The 21,195-nt window shown below is 39.3% G+C and overlaps 5 protein-coding genes across 6 annotated transcripts in view; 1 reads left to right on the top strand and 4 right to left on the bottom strand.

Moving 5' to 3' along the window:
• LOC108041690 (serine-rich adhesin for platelets) overlaps positions 1-7,139 on the bottom strand; it is a 46,233-nt gene extending 39,094 nt beyond the window's left edge. Inside the window, exons 1-2 of one of the 2 annotated variants that reach the window (XM_044456498.1) lie at positions 7,076-7,139; positions 5,731-5,967 (exon numbers count right to left, since the gene is read on the bottom strand). The gene's annotated coding sequence lies outside the window, so the exon portion shown is untranslated. Of the gene's footprint in view, positions 1-5,730; positions 5,968-6,590 lie in introns of both variants that reach the window. The other variant, XM_044456499.1, reaches the window with a different exon arrangement.
• Positions 1,989-3,857, bottom strand: LOC108052664 (histone-lysine N-methyltransferase, H3 lysine-79 specific). Its single transcript, XM_017135107.2, has 3 exons — positions 3,466-3,857; positions 3,079-3,405; positions 1,989-2,675 (listed from the first exon to the last, which is right to left on the bottom strand). Exons 1-3 carry the CDS (start codon positions 3,509-3,511, stop codon positions 2,119-2,121), a joined length of 930 nt encoding a protein of 309 aa, XP_016990596.1. The 5' UTR covers positions 3,512-3,857; the 3' UTR covers positions 1,989-2,118.
• On the bottom strand, positions 3,967-5,351 carry LOC108052665 (ribonuclease kappa). The gene has a single exon (XM_017135108.2). It carries the CDS (start codon positions 4,874-4,876, stop codon positions 4,568-4,570), a length of 309 nt encoding a protein of 102 aa, XP_016990597.1. The 5' UTR covers positions 4,877-5,351; the 3' UTR covers positions 3,967-4,567.
• A 7,125-nt stretch (positions 7,140-14,264) lies between the features above and the next one.
• LOC108052663 (cuticle protein 16.5) lies at positions 14,265-15,822 on the top strand. The gene is made up of 3 exons (XM_044456588.1): positions 14,265-14,438; positions 14,881-15,219; positions 15,547-15,822. The coding sequence occupies exons 1-3, from the start codon at positions 14,265-14,267 to the stop codon at positions 15,820-15,822; spliced, it is 789 nt and encodes a 262-aa protein (XP_044312523.1).
• Positions 15,823-15,955: 133 nt separating this feature from the next.
• On the bottom strand, positions 15,956-20,963 carry LOC108053778 (acetylcholine receptor subunit beta). Its single transcript, XM_017136505.1, has 8 exons — positions 20,590-20,963; positions 19,875-20,006; positions 19,655-19,807; positions 19,413-19,600; positions 18,820-19,351; positions 18,539-18,679; positions 16,225-16,391; positions 15,956-16,165 (listed from the first exon to the last, which is right to left on the bottom strand). Exons 1-8 carry the CDS (start codon positions 20,912-20,914, stop codon positions 16,043-16,045), a joined length of 1,761 nt encoding a protein of 586 aa, XP_016991994.1. The 5' UTR covers positions 20,915-20,963; the 3' UTR covers positions 15,956-16,042.
• Positions 20,964-21,195: the final 232 nt, after the last annotated feature.

Below are 21,195 nucleotides of genomic sequence, written 5' to 3'. Positions count from 1 at the left end.
GCCAGTGATAAATTAGCTAGCTTCAGCGGGCTGGCCATGTGTGGGCACTGTACAGTGGTCACTGGGAAATCAAGTGACTTGTGGGTCGGAATTCAGTGGTTGGTTGGGGTATCTTGAAAATTTAAATACTTTTTAATTTAAATTTTATAATCTATGCTAAAAGTATCCAAGTGCAATTCGTAACTTCGATTTTACTTCCAATCGCTTGAAAAAATATGAAATCTACTTTGAAATAATAGATGTATTATGATTAAGAACTATTTTGATATTGTCTCTTAACTTAAAGGAAGTTTTATAAACAATGTTTGACTCGTATGTAATTTTATAAAGGGTTTATTTTAAATGAAAGCTTAGGTTCACCTGTAGAACAGCCCAAAAAAATACAACAGTAAATCTTAAATTGTTCCCATTTGTTGGCACCGTAGAGTTCCAGTAGGAAATAAGGGGACTTTCTATAAATGATAGTTCGCTATCAACATTAGGATTAAGAAACTATCTAGATAGATCAAGAAACTATTAAGAAGTGTGTGCTTTTATTATGGTTTTATTACCAGTTTAAATGTATGTTCTACTATTAGAATTGCCCATTAAAAACCAACCAGCCTTAGAGTTCCAATAACATGTTTAAGAATACAATTAGACCCCAAAACGCATTTGAGAAGCCATCCAAAATCGAATAGGATACACGCTGAGTCCAGATCTTTTTTGAAGGTCAGTGAACCCGATTGAACCAGACTTTTCTTCGCCCTGCCAGCTAATTGATTGTTCTACTCCATTTGATAGGCTCTCGGCTATTGCTCATTTATGGCACAATCGCGGCACTCATGGTAATGGTTAATTACGCTGACGATCTGGCCACATGCGACCCACTGTGCCGCATTGCTAGATGCAAGTTGCAAGTTGCTAGATGCAACTGCAACAGCAACTCGGTGGCAGACAAGCAAGTGTTTTGTTGTAGTTGCTGCTGCTGATGTTGCTGCAGCTAATTTGATTAATGATAAGCCGGGCTTAACTGACGACGATTGTGATTCATTATGTGCGCACAAGCCGACACACTTAGCACAGCAGATACAAATGCAGATACATCTGCTGAGGTTGGCCATCCGGGGAAATCATCTATCTATCTATCGGTAGCAAATTTTCATTAAATAGATTAGGGGGCCTGCCACCACACCAAAGCGAGGCGAATCGAAGAAAGAACATTACTTTATTGGGACGAACAACAAGTGCTCGTTGTTATGCGAACAGTGGAGCGCTATTTAATGCGTAATTGAAGCCACAATTGAATTCGCACTGGGGCCCACTCTGTGCTATCTGCTAGATACAATTTCGCTGCCTTTGATTACATGCAATGAGCCATTTCCTCTACGGCTCACTGACTACCCGATACGACTCTAAAAGCATGCTCTATGTTCGGAGCACTCAACATTCTAAAGCCAGGCTTTGGACCTGCATTTTCTAGGTGCACCTCATTTGAGCCGAAAACAGAGCGCTGGCTTAATTGCGATGGAAATGGCTGCATGTGGCGAGCTAAGCAGTCGATAAAGTGGCAGGACCGAGATATATAATTAGGCAACTTCATCGATATGGGTTGGGCACAGCTTCTCCAATCAAAACTTGTCTGTCTAAGGTCTGGTTTAACTCAACTAGCATTTAAGGAAAAAATAATTATATATTTCAAATTTTAATCAATATTGGAATGAGTTACACTTATTGATTTTCATTTCAATCAATTATACATTCTTGGTTCTGGTTTTTTATAAAGCTTGGCGTATGAAAGCTAATATTTTACATGTTTAACATAATAAAGCAGACTTGAATAAAACACTTCATAAAAAAATTCTTTGCCCATCGTTAGAACAAAACATTTTGTTGATACCTAAAAAATCTTCTACACAAGAATCATATCCTTACTTATAAAATCAGAGAAATGTTTAATGAATATCTCAGGCCAACAGCAACCAATTTTGTTAATTTAATAAACAGTATTTCCAGTGTTTTGGGGCTATATTCTTTAGGTGTCCAATGTATTTGCCCGATGTTTTGTAGACCTAGCACATTTTCATAGCTGTTGTGTTGTAATTGCCGGCAAAGAAAGTTGAACTTGGTTGGGATGACTTAGTACCCGGCTGCCTTTCTGGCCTTTTCGGCCTCCTTCTCGGCCTTCTCCTTCTCTTTTTGCTTCTCCTTCTCGGTCTTTTCGCGTTCCTTGCGCGCCTTATCGCGGGCTTTCTGGCGCTCGGCCTCCTCCTTCTCCTCCTGCGCCTCCTTCTCCTTCTGCTTGCGGTCGCGCTCCTTTTGCCTTTCGGCCCTGACCTTGGCCTTCTCCTTGCGGATCTTCTCGCGCTCCTTCTCCTGCTCCTCGAGCCGCTTCAGTTCGTCCTTCTCCCACAGCTCGAAGGCCTCGCGATCGGCGGCCAGTCGCTGCAGCTCATCCAGCTCGGCATCGCTGATGCCGCCCTCCATGTCCCGCTGCATCAGGTCCACCTCCCGTTCCATGGCCTCCTTGGCCCGCCGACGCCGAATGCCCAGCTCCCTGGCCTCCACTGCGTCCTGGTGGCGCTCCTCACGCGCCTCCTTCTCCTCCCGCCGGCGCTCCTCCTCGATCTCGAAGTCTTCCATTTCGTCCTCGGTGTAGGGATACTCGGGTATGGTCCAATTCAGACCCAGGATACCTGAGGTTATTGTGGTGTATATAAACAACGATCGAGGAAGACATTGATATCATATCGAATATTTCGTAGCTTTTAAAATGCATTTTGGACACCAAAGTTATAAATAATATCACTATATTTCACGATATTTTGAACAAATAGAAAACTATTTTCTAAGATATGGTAATGGCATTTCCATTTTTAATTGAATGAATGGAAAATATAAAGGATGTTTTGGCAATCGCATTGTTCGTTTATAAAACCTGATGATATCGATTAAAAGTGGCAAAATTTAATCCAATGAGAATTACAATCAGTATTATTGCCAAACGCATTTTCAGATCCCGGTTAATACAACCTGATAATATCGATACAGAATCGAAGTAGTTCGATACGATATTAGGTATAACTCCAATATTCCTACCTGAAGACAAGGCAAAACCCAGAGATCCTCCTGCCGCCAGGACGCCAGAGATGAGGATGAGATTATAGCGACTGTTCTTGGCCGACCAGGCCCTCATGAAGTCGCCCTCTGGCTTTGGGCAATCGCTGAGCACGGCGTGTTGTCCTCCGCTGGCAAAGAAGCCCGGCTTCCGCTTATTAGCCTTCTCGCCCCCAGGACACTTCGGCGGTTTGGAGGACTTGGGCGGTGGTTCAGTGGCCTTCGCGACCTTGGGAGGCGGTGGAGTTGGCTTCTTGGCCGCCATTTGCTGTGGTCCAGTGTTGTGGATCAACATCTGGCCAAAGCGCACTGCGGGGAGGGGGTTCATGGTGGTTTTAGGCGAACTTATAAGCCACAACTGTTACTCACATCCTCTTTGAAGGCGCTCTTTGGCCGTTATTAAAAATCGGGACATGTTTCTTACTCGTCACTGTCCGCGAATCCTTTTAGACCTTAGTGGTCTTGGGAAACGGTGATTTCCTTAACCAAGTGTTAGACTACTAAAATATAAAATTTTTCCCAGTGACGAACTTAAAATTCAAAGCGATGTCTAAGTCAAATGCTGCTAGGTTCAGCAATGATTTCTTTAATTCTTCTTGGCCACATAAAGTTAAGGTAATCGTATTAAAATTATGCCTTCCCAGATATCTTACGGTGATTGGTACATCAATATTTAAGCTCAGAAGTTCGTCTCTATTATAGAATTTTGAGAACCTCCATGTACAGAAAATTACGTTTAAAAAAGTTTACAAAATGACCAACAATCCATAAAAAAATGTCAGTATTTTTTAGGCTTATCTAATGGATAGATGAAAGACTACTTGATCTAGCTATCAGGCCATAGAAATCAATCCCAGCTTCTGCATGGTATTTAAGGTTTTCAGGTTCTGTTCTTTAAGGTACATATATCAGAGCATATTCCAAGTACTGAAAACAGTTTTCCCGAATTCCCCCAAAAATGCAGTGAGCCAGTTTTTAGTAGACTGCACTTGGCTGGTGATAACAAGCGAGATACACAAATGTACAACTAGGAAAAATCGTGTACGATACTTTACACAACGGTTTTCGTGTAAGACACAAAAGCTCGGCCGATTAGAATAACATAGCCCCAGAATGGCCAGAATGGGGGCCATCCGAAGACCCCGAACCCACACCCCATTAGCATGTTTCGGAACGAGAATTTCACGGAAATTTATGATGCCCAGCAGAGAACACACCTCGGAGAAGGTGTCACGTGCGCTGTCAAAAATCGGTTGGTCGAGACGAATGCATAATAAAGAGTGGACAGTCGGGCAGACACGAAAAGTGGCTGGTAGATAAAGAAGCTAAGGCTAATCGCAGAATGCGGTCAACAAACTGGTTCCCATCTGGCTCAACAAGTGGGTGGACGCAGTCGTCGAGTGGGTGCAATGCAATTGGAACCATGAAAATATACAGTTTATTTAGCAGGCAATCGTGCAGGAAAAACAGTTCAACGACGGTGGGCCCGTTTGTAGAGTCGCTTCCTCTTCTTGTTGTCCTGCCGGATGGCGATAATCGAGATGAATACGAATCCCAGAAAGACGATGGCCGTGACGAAGCATCGGATGGCCACCGTTTGGTAGGCCTCCTCCGCCTTTGCCTTGAAGTCCTCCGGATCGTGGAATATTAGCGGCAGGGGTAGATCCATCAGCAGCACCAGCGACCGGAGATAGAAGCAAATGCCCAGGATATTCAGCATCAGGAAGGCCCAGGAGCTCATGAACAGGCAAAAGAACGAGCACTTTCGGCCACAAACCATTTTCGATTCGTTCCAATCCGAACTATGTTCGACAGTGTAGGCGAGTGTTGCTCTGACCGCAACAGGTGCCAAGTTTAAACCGACTTCGAAAGCGAAACCGAAATAGGAATGCGTTGGACCGGCTATATATCTACATTCGTCGGCGTACAAGTACAACCTTGTGCGATTTCAGCGGCATTAGATCTGAGTGGTCGGATTATAGAGTTCAGGTACCGGTGCCTCTCGCTTTCGGTGGCGTTGTGGTTGGGTTTATTCAACTCGAATTGGATCAGTTTCGATCGGAACCATTGATGGACAGCTGACAGAACAAGTCTTCTATACCATATACATATATTTCTAGCAGCTACCCTCGCGGTCAGAATATTTACAAGTCGCAAAGTAAGGAAAAAACAATGCTTTTAAGTATGAAATCTAAAAAAAAATTAAAGTCTTTTCATGGATTGCTTTAGTAATTAATCAATTTTAAAACAATGCCTTAAATATCCCAAAGTAATGACTAGTTTAGTTTTTATCGAGTGCACAAATACAACAAAACCAATCCGCCTCATCTGCTTAATACAAGAAATTCGATCATTCCTTTAAGTGAATTACCCAACGTCAGCGAAAACTGTATAAGCTTTAAAAACTACACAACGCTAATTTAAGGTTTTATAAGTACATTGTTTTGCAATTTGAATGCTATTATTTTATCAAAGTTTTCTATTTATATCACTTGTGAATGTGGGGCACCGCTTGTAAGTAGCTGATTCATAAAAGGGCAGACTCCTATTTAGATTCCTCGCGTGATTCATGCCTAAGATACTGTATTAAAATAGGGAGCTATATATATTAAAGCCATAATTAGCACAACTTACCGCAAATGCTTTCCGTTCTCCAAAAATTCGCAGAGGGGCACAAAAATCTAGCCGCAGTTGCGAAGAAGAATCCACAATAAAGTTTTTACCAGTTTCTTGAAAATCCGTTACAAAACATCAAGTTGTTGTGAAAATTCGTAAGTTGTTTTCGCGGTTGCTAAACTTTTTTTACACTCTGTTGTTTTTTTAACGTTTTTTTGTTTGTTTATGTGAATTGTCGTTAGGTTTTATGGGTTACTAAACATTTTAAGAGAAAAAACCAAGAATTAGGAAAATTGTCCAAAAAAATTATAATTGATATATACATAAATATTTTGTTTCACCACATATCGCAATTTAAGACAAAAGGCCGCAACTCTAATTGAGAAAATACGTTTTTGGTAACTTAAGCTGCGGATTTCGTAGAGCCCCCAAAAATGGGGGTCAAGTCCATTAGGCTAAAACTCGATCCCAAAGCGAAAGACCTTGACATTAGGGCGTTTGCTCACTGAACTTGGTAATAACTTAAGTGTCTCAAATTCCCTTTTGCACAAATCAATCAACCTGTCTTTTTTGTATTCCCCTTTCAAGAGTACAGAGAAAAAATTCAAGAAAAAACTGAATGGAGTTCCGACACGAAATCGTGCTTCCCTAATAGAGAATATTTACTATAATGTGTCCTAAATCCGAAAATTTATTGATAATTCTATTTACTCTGGCACCACTAATAACTTTGAATTTAAATCGGTTATTTGTAAAAACGTTTCTAAATTTTGTTGATTATAGTTAAAAGAATCTAAATGCGACACGATCATGCTTAAAATGTTCAAATAAATGTTCTTTCTTGTATTGTTATGTTCTCAGTGTAGAGTTTGGGTTACAGTTAAATCGTTGTTATTTGCCTTATTTGCTCAGCACATTCTTCATTGCAATTGCACACACACTTGTTTCCTTTTTCTGTTTATGTTTTTGTTGTAAGCCCATTTATCGGAATAATCAGAAAAATTATTTTTATGGAAAAAAAAGCAATTTTATCGGTCGTATATTTGCATAGCATTCAGTTTGTGGTTTCGGTTGAACTTGTTGGTGAATTCACAGAAATTAATTTTTTTTTTTAAATATAATGTCCACACTGATAAGAGAAAGCATTGAATTGTTGCTAATTTTCACTTCTTATTGTTTGTTTCTCAAGGATTTGCGATTTGCTTTTGATTTACTAGTTTGATTCGCACTTTGAAACACTTTTTAAAAATTTAAACAGAACACTTCAATGTAAGTGCAAATCCCAAAAACCGCGATGTGAATACAAAAATCAATAAAATTTATTCAAAACTATCCAATAGTATTTTTCGAGTTCTTCGAGCACCTCTAATTCGAATTTTCGACTCCGATGCGACCGCCGCGCTGCGAAAACAAAGATTGAGCGCGAGTTTCGTTGCGATGTGGTTTAAATAGTTGGAGTCTCTCGCTCTCTCCCCAACGCACAGTGGGAAGAGACGCCTATACTGATGCTCCCCTTGACAGAGAGTTGTAGTGGAGCTAGAAATTAGGTAATTTAAATTTTTAAAATATTTGCTTAATTGTTCATAGTTTACTTTGCTTAACAAAATAGTTAATATTTTACATATTTTTTATTATGAATAAGCTTGTGATTTTTAGACTAATGTTTTAAATATTAAAGAAACTTAAAAAAGTGTCAGTACACGTGTGCATTTACACAAACAAAGCTCCATATTTTAAAGCCAAATTTTGATTTTAAACTAAGAAAATAAACATTCAAACATTAAAAAGACATTCTAAAAATATATTAATGTTAATAATATCTCAAAATTTCATTTAACGAAAAATAGATATTTTAATTTTAATGATTTTCTGCGTTTACTGATTCCACAGTGCCCCGCTCCCTTTTCATTGCTCTCTTTCACTCAAAGACTCTCCCACGAAGAGTGACTCTCTGAGAGCAACAAGTGGGGCCAGTACAAAAACAAAAAGCACCGCTCTTTATTTCACTCGTGAAGTTGTGGGTGTTGAATAGCTAGACTGGGAAAGAGAGGGAGAGAGCTTAATGGTCCATTGAGTGAAAGAGAATTAATAAAAAGTAGTATATTAAATAACAATTTATTTTTTGTTTTACATTTTACCATAAGTTTAACAAAATGTTTTGGACCAAATTATTGAAAAATATTTTTTAATTTCTTTAAAATAATTTTCTATTCTATTATAAAGCCATGGAAATGCTTTAAGCTAAACATGAATCTTGATAAATAATTTTCTTAAATAATTTTTAGGGTTGTTAATTTGTATTCCCTAGTAAAATTGTATATATATAAATAAATATTAATTTTATAAAAGTACCAATTGTAGCTCAAAATTAACAAAAAATGTATTTTAGATAGATTTAGATTTATTTAATTAAAAATTTATTATGTGCTTAATAATGTATAAGGTATTCTTCCCTCCGTGTATTATAATACAATTAACATTTCCGATAAATTGAATTCATTATAAGTGCACTTAATATTCAGTATTTGATTAAGTGCTTTAATCAACCTATCACTGCTTCGTTTAATGTCGTAGGGAAAAGGGCACGTGAAGGACAACTACTGCCCGCGGCCCACTGGAAAACCACCTACTGAAAAACCACCCACTGGATCACCGCCCACCTGTTGGGTGGTCACTTGTGAATGCAGTCCGTTTGGCATTCAAATTTCGTGTAAAGGGCAAAGTGCATCTGGAAATGTGTTTTCACTCTTATCTCCCAATGCCAGCTGAAAAACTTTACATCATATTCATGTGGTAACACACTGAGAATAATAGTTATAAGTAAAGAAAAATGCAAAGATTATATTTCGAAATGCAATCTGTACAACATTTTTAATTTATAATCAATTAATATATTTTAAGTATTTTGTATTTATTAAGAATAATACAAAATTAATTCTTAGCAATTCAATGCATATAAGTTTTACATTTCAATGTCCACAATCAATGTTAATTTATGATATCAGTGTATTTCCAGTATTGTATTCATACTGAGTTCTTTTGGCGAACACTTTCCTTAGTTAACACTCCCACTCGTCGGCCAATTAAAGCCGAACATTTATGGCAAATTAATCGTGGTGGCTGAGAGTTATTTAAGCCATATTAAAAGCAGATCTGCGTTCGATTCTGTTCCATTATGCTTGCTACCGAATTGGCCAAATCCTCTTAATAGTTGACCAAAAATGGCCGGCGATCGATGTGGGATAGAAGCTAACTATCGATTACCCAAAAGGCTAACAAAAGTTTTCGCATCGCGGATATCCGCTCCCAAGCTACTAGAATTTCCATAATTATCCCTATTCGATCATCAAGTGGCGTCTCAGATCAGAAGAAGGTCATTCGATACTGCCGCCAGGATGGGAAAAGGGGGTCAGCCCCTCGGCTTACCGATTAGCATGTTAGCCCAACGGTTCGCGGCGGCTGCTTAAGGTCTATAATTAAGCGACATAAACTTGGGTATTAGGCGCTAAATACACAAAAAAAGTAAACCTCTCGAGTGGGAGAATAACAAAGGAAGGGGCGGGAGGGGGAGGTGCGCCTCTTCTCGATTTGCATAACTGTTCGTTTGGGCCCAGAAGTCGGGGGATTTGCCTTGGGTCTGGGTTTGGGCCTGGTTATGGATATTGGTATTGGTACTGGTATTGCTATCGGCATTCGGCTGCATTCGAAAAACAGACGGACGGCATACGAAAACGGAGGCAAACACACGCACACACCTGAATTTACCTGGGCACTGCACCTGTCCACATAAGCGACGTCTACGTTGGGCTTTCATTTGCTGCTAAGAAAGAGTAAACAGCGCGCGTCGCTTCTTCTTACCCGAATGTACCCTAAATATTACAGAATTTAAGTATTTTGGTTTTCAAAAACAGCTTATAATTAGTAAGCAAAAAAAACTAATAAGCAAAAGCATTGATAGAAATTAAAATAGAAAACAAAAAAATTGGTATAATTTTGTAACCTTAACTTTTTTTCAGCTTTTTAAATCCAAAAAAATGTATATCAAACGAAATAAAAAAATAATACATAGATATAAAATATTGACATAAAATAGCACTTTAATAGTAAATTATTAAAAATTGTATTATTTCTTTCTCATGTGATTGACATGAAACTAAAAAAAAGAAAAGTCTTGTTAATTTGATCGTTGATGCTTTCAGAGCATTAGAAATTCGGCATTCTTCGAGGGAGTTTTACTTTCTTCGTTCTTTTTCTTTTCCCCGTAAAACACAAAAGAATTTCCATCAATAATGTCAATAGTGCTGCTACAACAACAACATTAACACCGCACTTGCAACAGCAATAACAAGAAAAGCAATGGCAACAACAACACGACACTCCTTTTGGCTTTTGCCTTTGGGTTCTTCTTCTTCTTCGGCCTAGACGAATTATGGCCATTAAAGCTGCTTGGGGTTTTAAGTTATTAGGCAACTTGAATTTCAAACTGCACTTGACAAACGCACAAAAAAAACAAATCTCGAATGTGCAGTCAGTGGAGAGTGTGTAATTAAATAGTTCATAATCTAGGCTTAAAAGTAGAATTAAATGTTTTTTCTTTTATTATAACACTTTTATAAATATGTATACTTAAGTTGTACTTTAAAATAGGTTCCCATCAATCACTCTAACGGGGCCATTCCTTAACATAACCTGAATTTTAAGGTCAGTGGTCAGCGAAGTCCATCCACCCACCCCATTCCACCCACTCATTCACCTGTTGGATTCTGATGGGAGCAAATCGGTGACCGTTATTTAACCCCTTTAAATCGTGGACACCCCAAAGCTGCGCTGTGCATTGCTCATACGTCATTAACTTCAGTGACTTTGATCTAAATTTATTCGAGTCTCTGGGTCTTGTATTGATTGGGGTGCCGTTTTTACTATGGAAATGCTGGGGAGCGAAATCGATAAGCGAAGGAATGGGTGAGTTAAATGTGCGAGGGATTTTTAATTAATTGGATTAGGGTGAAAATAATAGTTATTAAAATTTAATGGGGTTGTGAAATATTTGTCGAAAATAGATTTCGGCTTTTGCATTGTCTGTTACCTCAGTAAGTTGAGACAAAGAAAATAGACACAGCCCAATATAAAGTTCATATTAAATACTAAATATAACAAAAAACAAATCTAACTTCGCAAACAAAAGTTGCACTAATAAAAAAATTTATTGGATATATATAATATATTTGTAAATGTTAAAAAAAAGGTAGTTTATATTACGGTTTGTCCTATCTTCGGTAGCTGTTCGAATAGTCTTAGTAATTTATTACTATTAATACAAAATTCATAGCATTCATAGCTTTATAAATTAATTTGTGTCTAATTTTAATATTTGCTAGGAAATTACTTACATAGTAAATACATGCGGAACATTAAATAATTGAGTATCGCCATCTGTCGGCTATATAAGTTTAAGAAACTGACTGTCAGATGGCGCCACTAAGCCAAGCTTGTGTTTGAGCTGAGAACTCCAACAAAGCTGCCGTTCAATTAAAGCTTTCAGCCAACCAATTTAAATTGAAACCGAAATAGATACAAATAATTAATAATAAGTGTGGTGCATTTTCGGCCAGGATTGTTTAGTTTGATTCGACCAGAACAAATAAATAAATAAATTAATAAATAAGGACTTCTGACCTTTGTATATACAAATCTATGGCCAGTATCTAAATAAACACTGAGCAAGTGCATCTTTTACCACAACCACCATAAACTTCTTCTTTTACCAAGGCAATAACAGTTTCACAACTGACCACCTCGACGCAGTCATCCCATAAATAAGACACTTACCGCCAAATCCTGTTGACGAAAAACAAACAAAAAGGCGAGAAAAACGCAGGCAATTCATGCAGTCGAAACTGTCATTGGTTCGCTTTTAGTTAGGATTGCCAAATGCAAAATGTCTTCAAAATACACAACAAAAAAAGTTTTCAGTTAGGATTTGATATGAATCTATTAAAGTTTTAAATGTTTTCTAATGTAAATCAATATTTTCCTTTTTTCTTCATATATTATTCAATGTGTTGCCTATAAAATATAATAATAGGCTCTTATCAATTAATAATATTGAATTGCCCCCAAAAACACCAAAACCTGCTCTGTGCATAGTAAAGACTCCCAGTCACGTCAGGAGCGAGGCTCGAAGTTTGTCAGCTCCCAAATCCAAATCCACTTCCATGTCCACCACGATTCATTCATTAATTCAGGCAAAGCGTCATAAATGCCACGCGGTTTTTATTTGGTTTTTCTGGCTAGTTGAATTCGTCGTTTATTTCTGATTTAATTAAGCAGCGTTTTTCCATTTGGCAATGTTTTTCTTGGCCGTTCCGCGAAGCATTTGCAAGTCAAATGCAGCGGCGTTAATTAATTGAATGGATTGAAAAATAACGCATACGCCGCGTGCACCGCGAAGAATTCTGCGCCTGCGAGCCATTGGGCAATCGTCTCGAATTCTCATCTATTCTGTGACCAGTGGCTAATTAGGCCCGTCATCCAAAATCCGCGGCATTTTGCACCCATTTTGGAGCGCACGCCGCCCGATCGCCAAATTCGGCTAAAGACTCGGCTCGATCGAAACCAAAATGCAGAGGGGGTCGCTGAGCGCCTTAAATCGGCATTTAGTGTGGTGTGGCAATTTGGCATTCGAGTTTGCCACCCTTCTTTCTGGCCCGATCGATTGCTGGAAAATTGCTTTCCACCTGGCCAAAATGTGGGGCAGTGGCTGGGAAATCTTTTATTTATAAACCAACCGATCTGTCCGCATCGAATTGGACATGGAACACTTGTTTGGCAGTCGCCGACCACTGGCAACAATTGCCGCTATTGACTTAATATTTGCTAATAGATTTCACATAAATCACATTCCACTGGCATGATTTATGCATGAACTCCGATCGCAGGTGACTCTCTGTCTCTCTCGGCCCTCTCATGCTGTCTCTTTCGCCCCGAGTGCTAAACATTTTTGAGATGTTGCTGTGGTGTTTTCGAGGCCTCTCAAGAGGAAACTCCACTGAAGTGCTGCAAGTTGCATGCTCCAATCCGAGACATTACGAATTATTGCAATTTTCTGTGACTTAACACGTGGAAAGCAGGGAGAGTATTAAAAGTTTATTTGATAAAGGTGTAACACTTACTCGATCTAAGTTTTCGTCTGCATTTTATATGAAGATGAGTATTTAAAAGCTAGAACAAAAAAATATATGTATATAAATATGGGCTATATGCACAACATTTTCCTTGAACAAACATTTGGCTAATCACATTAATTTTTAATTGCGCTCATAAATAAATTTATATTTCTAATAAATTAGAGCTTGTATTCAAATTTTAATCACGTGCACAATAAACAGTATGCAGATGTATTTCCATGTTTGAAAGTTTTCGATGTAGGCATTATTTAATGGGGCAAAAATTTAATTAAGCAATATAACAATAAACTCTTTATTAAAATGTAGCCCACTTAGGTAATCTATAAAATATTACAAACTCACATAATTTTGGCCGGCTGTATATTTAACATGCGAATTAGTCATCTAATCATTATTTACGACGTCATTAATCTGAGATAAGAATGTTGTAAAGCCAGGGCAAATTTTGAAAGATTTGTAGCATAATTAATCTTTTGATGACCCAATGCCATTGCAGCTAGTCATCGCTCCGTACCCCTGTCCACCCCATGGGGTTAATCATGGCGGCAATAAAAAATCCCACGAGCTGCCAGATGCGAATTCAGTCGGAGAAGGGGCAGACACCCGATCGATCGCTCGATCGATGGGGAGCTGGAAACGGGGAACTGGGGAACTCTGGGGCCTCAAGCCGATCCAAACCGATCCGATCCGATTCGATCTGATCCCCCTCCACGCACAAGTGTCCTCGAGACGAGACGGCGTGGCTGCGGCTGAAATCGCCCATCCAATATGGTCAAATGTGGCACGCAGCGGCATTCGAGGCACGATAAAGATAAATATGAAAAGCTCGCCTAGATGTTTCGGCCAGCCGGGGATTGTTTTGGGCTGGCGTTCGCCGATTTGGCAAGCGTTCATTATGCAATTTGGGGAGAATTTCCCAGCGACACCGAGAATTGTTACGAGAATAGCTTCGATAACAATTAGACGGCATTCTCCATTGGCTAATTAAGTTGTTAGCGGCAAGGCTGGATGTTTTCGATGGGTGTGGTGTTGTCTAAAATTGGCCAGCTAATCAGCGAATTCAATTAGCGCGCGCTTTCGAATTTGAGGCACCAGCACCCCCAGTGGAAATGCCGCCTTTCCTGCGACTCCTTAGTCGGCAAGTGGTCTGCCTTCAGATCCGAGCTCCTAACTCCCAGCTCCGAGCTCCAGATCGTTGCGTCATCCGTTTTGGGGCTCTCCAAGCAGCGGCCACGAGAATTGCAGTTTCACTTCAGCCGAGATACTTCACAAATTGGTGCTGCTTGGCCCGCTTTGTTGACTGCTCACTGACTGTTTGTCCGACGCTCAGATCGAAATCTAGTCAAGATCTGTCCGCTCGTCCGAATGTCCGCCGGTCCACCGGTCCGCCGGTCCACCGTCCGTTCGAGAGTACGAGTACGAGTGCGTGGTCTGCCACCGAGGAGTATAAAAGTAACGCAATGCACGCAATCCACTTACAGTTGCAATTCTCCCTCCAAGCCAAGTGATTCGTTATCCAGCGCTACCATGAAACTTCTGGTGAGTGGGGGGTGCGAAAGGATCATCGGGCCAAGGATCAGGACTATCACACATTAGGAACTCCGAAATCGAAAAACGATCTAGTTAATCTGTTCTTACTTCAAGTTATTGTTTTCAACAAGCTTTTGATTCTTTGCAAATTTTTGCTTGTCACCTTTCATTTTCTTCGGAAATATCAACCATCAGAGTTTAAGAGCTTAAGTTGCTCACAGGATCTGAAGAACAGATAAAAGGATAAAAATATCATTCATCAGGATATCCTTATAAAAATAATTCTGATACGAACAAAAGGTTTATTGAAATGATAGCTTATGATTAGCTTATTCCTTACTAACTATTTTCTTGGTTAAAATTATATCAGTTCAAATCTATAAAATTGTTATTGAATTTTCGGTTAAAATTTGGTTAGTTAGATAACTTGTTGTTCTTTGTGCTCCACCAGATCCTCACCACTCTGCTGGCTGTTGCCAATGCCGCTCCTGGACTTCTGGACTATGGACACTCGGCGCCAGACTATAGCTATGCGCATGCTGCTCCTGCCATTACTTACGCGGCCGCAGCTCCGGTGATTAAGTCTTATGCCGCTCCTGCCATCTCCTATGCGGCTCCAGCTCCTGTGATCAAGTCCTATGCTGCTCCGGCCATCAGCTACGCCCATGCTGCTCCTGCCATCAGCTACGCCGCGCCCACGGTGGTCAAGTCCTATGCGGCTCCAGTGGCAGTGGCTGCTCCGGTGGTCAAGGTGGCAGCTCCGGCCACCAGCTACTCGCACTTCAGCTCGGTAAGATTAGTATCAAATTGAAAAAGTTATTCATTAATTTATATAAAGCTAGCTTAAGGCTTAAAACTAAAAACTAACCAGTAACAATAGCATTAATAACTGTAGCTTTCCGCTCGTCTAGAAAGACAATACTAATTTATTTTAATTCCATTTAATAGGATGGGGTACCATATCAGAAAAAAACAACAAAGTCTTTAATGCCTGACATATTGATCTTTAAAAAATATATATTTATAAGATGTTTCAAAAGTAGAATTTATAAGCTAAATTTTGTTTTCAAAATATTATTTCCCAGATAGTGCTAATCGTGTTCTTTCTTACCAACAGGTTGTCTCCCATGCCACGCCCATTGTAAAGTCGTACGCTGCGCCGGCCATCAGCTATGCTGCAGCTGCTCCGGTCTACAAATCGTATGCTGCTCCGGCAATCAGCTATGCCCATGCTGCGCCCGCCATCAGCTACGCTGCTCCCACGGTGGTGAAATCCTACGCGGCTCCAGCCATCAGCTACGCAGCTCCGGCCCTGGTGAAATCCTACTCTGCTCCGGCCCTGTCCCTGGGAGGCTACGGTGGCTACGATGGCCACGGCTACGGCTACCACTAAGCTCCGGTACCAAAACACTCCAAGTCGATCCCGGATCGGAGATGGAGCAGATGGAGCAGAGACCTGCGAGGAGTTGCAACAGCCGAGGCACGTTATCCCTTTCGTACTTTCCCACATTTCCAACCTGTAGTCGAAAAATCTTTACTATCTGTACACTTCTTATTTATTTAAGAAACTATTAATATTCTTTTAAAGGCAAAATAAAGGAAAATTCTATTTTTCAAATCCCAGTCGTAATATTTATGATGGCGAAGATAACGATGATCACTATGGAGCTAAAGTTGTTCAGAATCTTGGCGAGATGGGGCCATGGCCTTCCCTGAATTTGACAATAGTCACTGGACTGCAGAAAATAATATGAATTATAATATCTCTACACTCAACATTTCTTAAGCCACTCACATCCGCGGGTCTCAACCCTAGAAAACAACGTAATAACGTGGAGTTTAACACGGCAACCAAGCAATCTGGCGCCTTCGTCCTGGGTGGATATAACTCCAGCCATATAATGCAAATGTGCAGAATGTAGCAATAGGTGGTGGCCATCATTACACTCTTGTATGCCGACACTGTGGGGAAATGAATATAAGATTAATAACTAATAAAAGGAAACTGTCAAATTGCCTTTTCTCGTTTGAATCAGAAATTAACTTAGGACCGATTTCTCAAAGTCAGGTTAAGTTATGACATTGAGGTTTATTGCTGTTTTGAAATCACTTACATTTTTAATATCATGTGAGAGTTTACTTAACTGAGAACGTCAGTTGGCAAAACAAAAATTAGTTCTTAGAATTGACAGATTTCAAACTAAAACCTTAACATGACATGGAGAAATCGACCCATAGTTTGTTAACTACACAAGTTTTAAAAGGGAATATTAAAGTACAGTGACAAACTTAATTATTGGCACAGCAAGCATGTTAAACTTTGAGGCTATTTTTCTTCTTATAATATGCTGATATTAAAATAAAACAAAATATTTTTAGATAGAATCATTAATTTTATGTTAAATACAAGTGACTTCATTAATTTATCTTTTATAAATAATTTATTAAAAATAAAAAACCAAAGAATGGACCAAATTTGCCTGAACAAAATTATTGGCACACTTGGGTTTTAATTAACTATTTTATTAAAACTTTATCGATTTGCCCACTTTTTTTTTAATTATCACATTTGCCTCTATAATCTTAATGGTATAATGATTAATTTTATAGCAAAAATTGTTTTAGTGCCTTAAAATAAAGGAAAAGTTGTTTGACTTTACAAGGTAAAAATAAAATCAACCGCATGTGTCCAAAAATTAAAATTTAATAAGCAGGATCAATGCAAATCGAAAGTAAACATTGGGGAAAGGATGCCCAGAAGCCATTTTTCCCATTCGGAGTCCTTTACCGCATTTAAAGGACCCACGCAGTTGCAAAATGCAGGGCACACTGGCTAATCCATGGCTTTGAGAGGCCAGGAAAGCGTAAGGATCGTATAAAAGGACAATGTCAACCCCCAGATCTCCTCAACACGTATCGAAGTTGATGATAAGAAGGACTTTGGTAAGGATATTCACCCAACAGCCTTTTTTTAGGCCCTGCATGATGGTTTCTACAAACGAATTGAACCTAGAAAAAATCAATAGATTTTAAAAGTCAAAAACAACCTTTTAGTGCAGCAAAATTTATATCTGAGTATGCCAATCGACTTTTGGGTCCTTTCAACCTTCTCGTATGATTTAATTATCCTTTCCCCAAGCAAAGAGCTTATGTTAGAACCCTTTTCAAGCCGATGGATTTTTTCTAGGAGCAATTCATTTGTAGAAACCATCATGCAGGGCCTGAAAAAAGGCTGTTGGGTGAATATCCTTACCAAAGTCCTTCTTATCATCAACTTCGATACGTGTTGAGGAGATCTGGGGGTTGACATTGTCCTTTTATACGATCCTTACGCTTTCCTGGCCTCTCAAAGCCATGGATTAGCCAGTGTGCCCTGCATTTTGCAACTGCGTGGGTCCTTTAAATGCGGCAAAGGACTCCGAATGGGAAAAATGGCTTCTGGGCATCCTTTCCCCAATGTTTACTTTCGATTTGCATTGATCCTGCTTATTAAATTTTAATTTTTGGACACATGCGGTTGATTTTATTTTTACCTTGTAAAGTCAAACAACTTTTCCTTTATTTTAAGGCACTAAAACAATTTTTGCTATAAAATTAATCATTATACCATTAAGATTATAGAGGCAAATGTGATAATTAAAAAAAAAAGTGGGCAAATCGATAAAGTTTTAATAAAATAGTTAATTAAAACCCAAGTGTGCCAATAATTTTGTTCAGGCAAATTTGGTCCATTCTTTGGTTTTTTATTTTTAATAAATTATTTATAAAAGATAAATTAATGAAGTCACTTGTATTTAACAAAAAATTAATGATTCTATCTAAAAATATTTTGTTTTATTTTAATATCAGCATATTATAAGAAGAAAAATAGCCTCAAAGTTTAACATGCTTGCTGTGCCAATAATTAAGTTTGTCACTGTAATTAGAAAGTAACAATTGAAATGTTTGAATAACTATTATTTAGCATTGAAGAATATAAACAAGTGGTATTAAATTGCTCATGATAATATTCAGTTTTCTAATGATTTCAAAAAACGGATATGACTCATACAATTTCGGAATTGGTTGTCTTGGCAACTGACAAAATAATTAAGAGTAGATTTGCTTACTTAGAGGCGGCACATAGTGCGGAGATGCGTAGCGCGTCATGTACATAAGACCCCAGGCATTTATCAGCAAAGTGATTAGGATGAGGGCGCTTCTACGAGTAGATCGCAGCACAAACGACATTACCAAAAACATCTGGCAGGCTGAAAATACAAGAGTTGTATTCAATTAAATGGTATCTAATATCACTTTTCAGATACAAATTTGTATAGGAATCGAAAAGTCTTTGAAAGCGACGCAACGGAAAGTTATTTTTCTGTGGAAATAGCATAAGAAAGTTTACCAATCAACGGCAGATAGAAGACGGTCATGTAGAAGTTCCTGTTCCGCTGCAACGTGAACTCTATGGCCACATCCCCGGCCACCGTTTGGAGCATGCCCTTGGGTGTATATCGCCTGCTCGAATCGTTGCCCACTGGCACCACGGACACCTCCTTGAATGTCCATCCGGATAGCGTGTTCACGTGATCGTTGGTCGGAATAGGCTTGTTCTGCTGATCGTAGATCAGTGCCATGTTCCCCTGCTCCTCCTGGCCAATCAGTCCCAGTTCGATGTCGCAAGTCACCCGCTCGTTCGGCCAGTTTCGGGCACTGTCCACACACCAACTGGTCAGCTGCAGGTCCTGGGCAGACAGGGTGATTTTTCCGCTGGCAAACACGCGCAGCTCGAAGGATCTCAAAACCGGACCCATGGAGTCCAGGGCGCCGTTCAGTACATTTAAGTTCGGCGTCCATATCCGCAGGTCCTTGTGCTCAAAGGACTCCTGATTATCGAATTCAGCAGGTTTCCAACTAAGTCGAGGGTCCTGCCAGTGCTGAAAAGTTCATTTTATTAATAATAATAATTGGGTTATAAATTTGTGCATGTTTAATTACCAGCATCATGTGCATTCGCGTGCGGAGCAAGGAATTGGGCTGTTCGTAGGCAATGGATTTCGTTTTGAAGTGGAAACGTAGGGAGTTAAGATTCGCCGGCAAGCTGGCATTCTCCGCCTGGAAATTGAGTTGGTTCAGAAGTTTCTGCGTCGGCGTTGGTTTAGGCACAACCTTAGCTATTTCCTTATCTGCAAAACGTAGCCTTTTAAAACTGATCTCTGAATAAAACCAAATATCCTCACCATAACCATCGAAGCTGCAATCATAGAACCACCGTGCTGTGTTAGTGCCATAGGAGCTGAAACTAAGATAGTTGATGGTCAGCGGCGATTCATCGATGAACTTCAGCAGGGGCTCCTTCTTGAATCCGGGAATGTAAACAAAGAGCTCACCATCTGTGAATGAAATTGGGCGATTGGGCTGTGAAGAACAGTGGAAACTGGATAAGGCCAAGGGACTTACTTTGTGTCTGGACAATCTCAATTGGCGTTGGCTCGTACAGTGATACCAAGTTCGAATCACTGTTCGTAGCCACACGCCTCATTCCCATGGCGGTGCGGATAGCGGAAAACTTATTTCCGCCGGCGCCTATCACTGCAAGCGGAATAAATATATTAAACAAACACATTATGTGGGCTGTCCCCAAAATCCATCCAGTTCAAGGTCAGGGTGTTTTTTTAAATTTCTGAATAACAAGTCAATGGTTTTCCTTTGCTTGATAGGGGAAGTGGATGAATGATGGCTGTGAAGGTTTGGATAGCTTTGTTGAAAATTTTAAATAAATGGTGTTTATCTGTTTAACTTGGCCCAATGTAAATGTGTTGTGTATTCCGACGGTTTCAAGAAATTTTATGTTTCTTTTTATGTTTTTCAAAAACTACTTGGGCAAGAATAGTTAATAATTCCGATTTATTGTTAAGTTGTCCCACAGGAACTTTTTGAGTTTTACCCAAATTTTAACAAAGTTTATTATAAAACGGAAATAACCAGTCATTATTTTTACACACATCTTACTCGTTATTCATTAAATAAATTTATATCAAAAAATTACCTTTATATAACTATATTACCTTTTTATTATGAATTTCCCCAAGCAAAAATATCTCGATAATAACATTTTCGTTCACAGCCTCTAAAGGAATGATCTGTATAGATACATTTAGAGCATTCTACCTACCAATCTCGTAGACACGATCATTAAATCGCATATGATTCGTCACGGAGAGCAGGATGTGGGCATCCATGGAGGTCATAACGTAAAACTTCAAGTGTAGCCGCTCCCCGGCCTTCTTGTTGTTGTTGCTCAGTTCATGAACTTCGAAGAAGTCACGGTATAAGTATCCTGGGTTGGCCATGTAGGTTTCGCAGAATTCCAGTTGAGAGAAGCTCACGTTGAATCTGGTCTGCTGCAATGCTGATTCCGCATAGTCGATCGGTGCCAGGCACAGAAGGCAGTAGGAGATCGCCACTAAGCACCAGCACCAATTGATAAGATTGCTCATCGTATCGCATGGGTTTCCCTTAGCTTCGTTTGAATACGACTGCGGCGCGGCTCCGACTGAAATTAACTGAAAAGTGTCAGGGCACTCATCGATACATTTTTATTCCCCCGATGAAACAGAAATATTATTTTTAATGTGCGCAACAATTAAAAAAAGCGTTTCAGAATGGAAGAAAAGGGTTTATATATATTATCAAAGTGCAAATGATCTAATCATCTAAAAAATTAATTCGATCGTTAATTCTTTGAAGGAGGCTACGACATTTTTTTTTTCAATTTTAA

This window comes from Drosophila rhopaloa, unplaced genomic scaffold (assembly GCF_018152115.1).
Source record: "Drosophila rhopaloa isolate 14029-0021.01 unplaced genomic scaffold, ASM1815211v1 contig_115, whole genome shotgun sequence".
Classification (NCBI taxonomy): Eukaryota; Metazoa; Arthropoda; class Insecta; order Diptera; family Drosophilidae; genus Drosophila; species Drosophila rhopaloa.
The sequence above is the reverse complement of the archived record's forward strand: the minus strand, read 5'-3'. Positions and strand labels throughout refer to the sequence as shown.

Bases quoted from the DNA above. Each gene is read 5' to 3' on its own strand.
- LOC108052664 (XM_017135107.2), bottom strand. From the start codon at position 3,511: ATGTCCCGATTTTTAATAACGGCCAAAGAGCGCCTTCAAAGAGGAT. The intron at 3,406-3,465 runs GTGAGTAACAGT...CCCTCCCCGCAG, and splicing joins AGAGCGCCTTCAAAGAGGAT to TGCGCTTTGGCCAGATGTTG. The intron at 2,676-3,078 runs GTAGGAATATTG...CAATAACCTCAG, and splicing joins GGGTTTTGCCTTGTCTTCAG to GTATCCTGGGTCTGAATTGG.
- LOC108052665 (XM_017135108.2), bottom strand. From the start codon at position 4,876: ATGGTTTGTGGCCGAAAGTGCTCGTTCTTTTGCCTGTTCATGAGCTCC.
- LOC108052663 (XM_044456588.1), top strand. From the start codon at position 14,265: ATGTCCGCCGGTCCACCGGTCCGCCGGTCCACCGTCCGTTCGAGAGTA. The intron at 14,439-14,880 runs GTGAGTGGGGGG...GTGCTCCACCAG, and splicing joins GCGCTACCATGAAACTTCTG to ATCCTCACCACTCTGCTGGC. The intron at 15,220-15,546 runs GTAAGATTAGTA...TCTTACCAACAG, and splicing joins GCTACTCGCACTTCAGCTCG to GTTGTCTCCCATGCCACGCC.
- LOC108053778 (XM_017136505.1), bottom strand. From the start codon at position 20,914: ATGAGCAATCTTATCAATTGGTGCTGGTGCTTAGTGGCGATCTCCTAC. The intron at 20,007-20,589 runs GTAGGTAGAATG...TTCCGCTTGCAG, and splicing joins TGATCGTGTCTACGAGATTG to TGATAGGCGCCGGCGGAAAT. The intron at 16,392-18,538 runs GTAAGCAAATCT...ATTTCCCCACAG, and splicing joins GCACTATGTGCCGCCTCTAA to TGTCGGCATACAAGAGTGTA.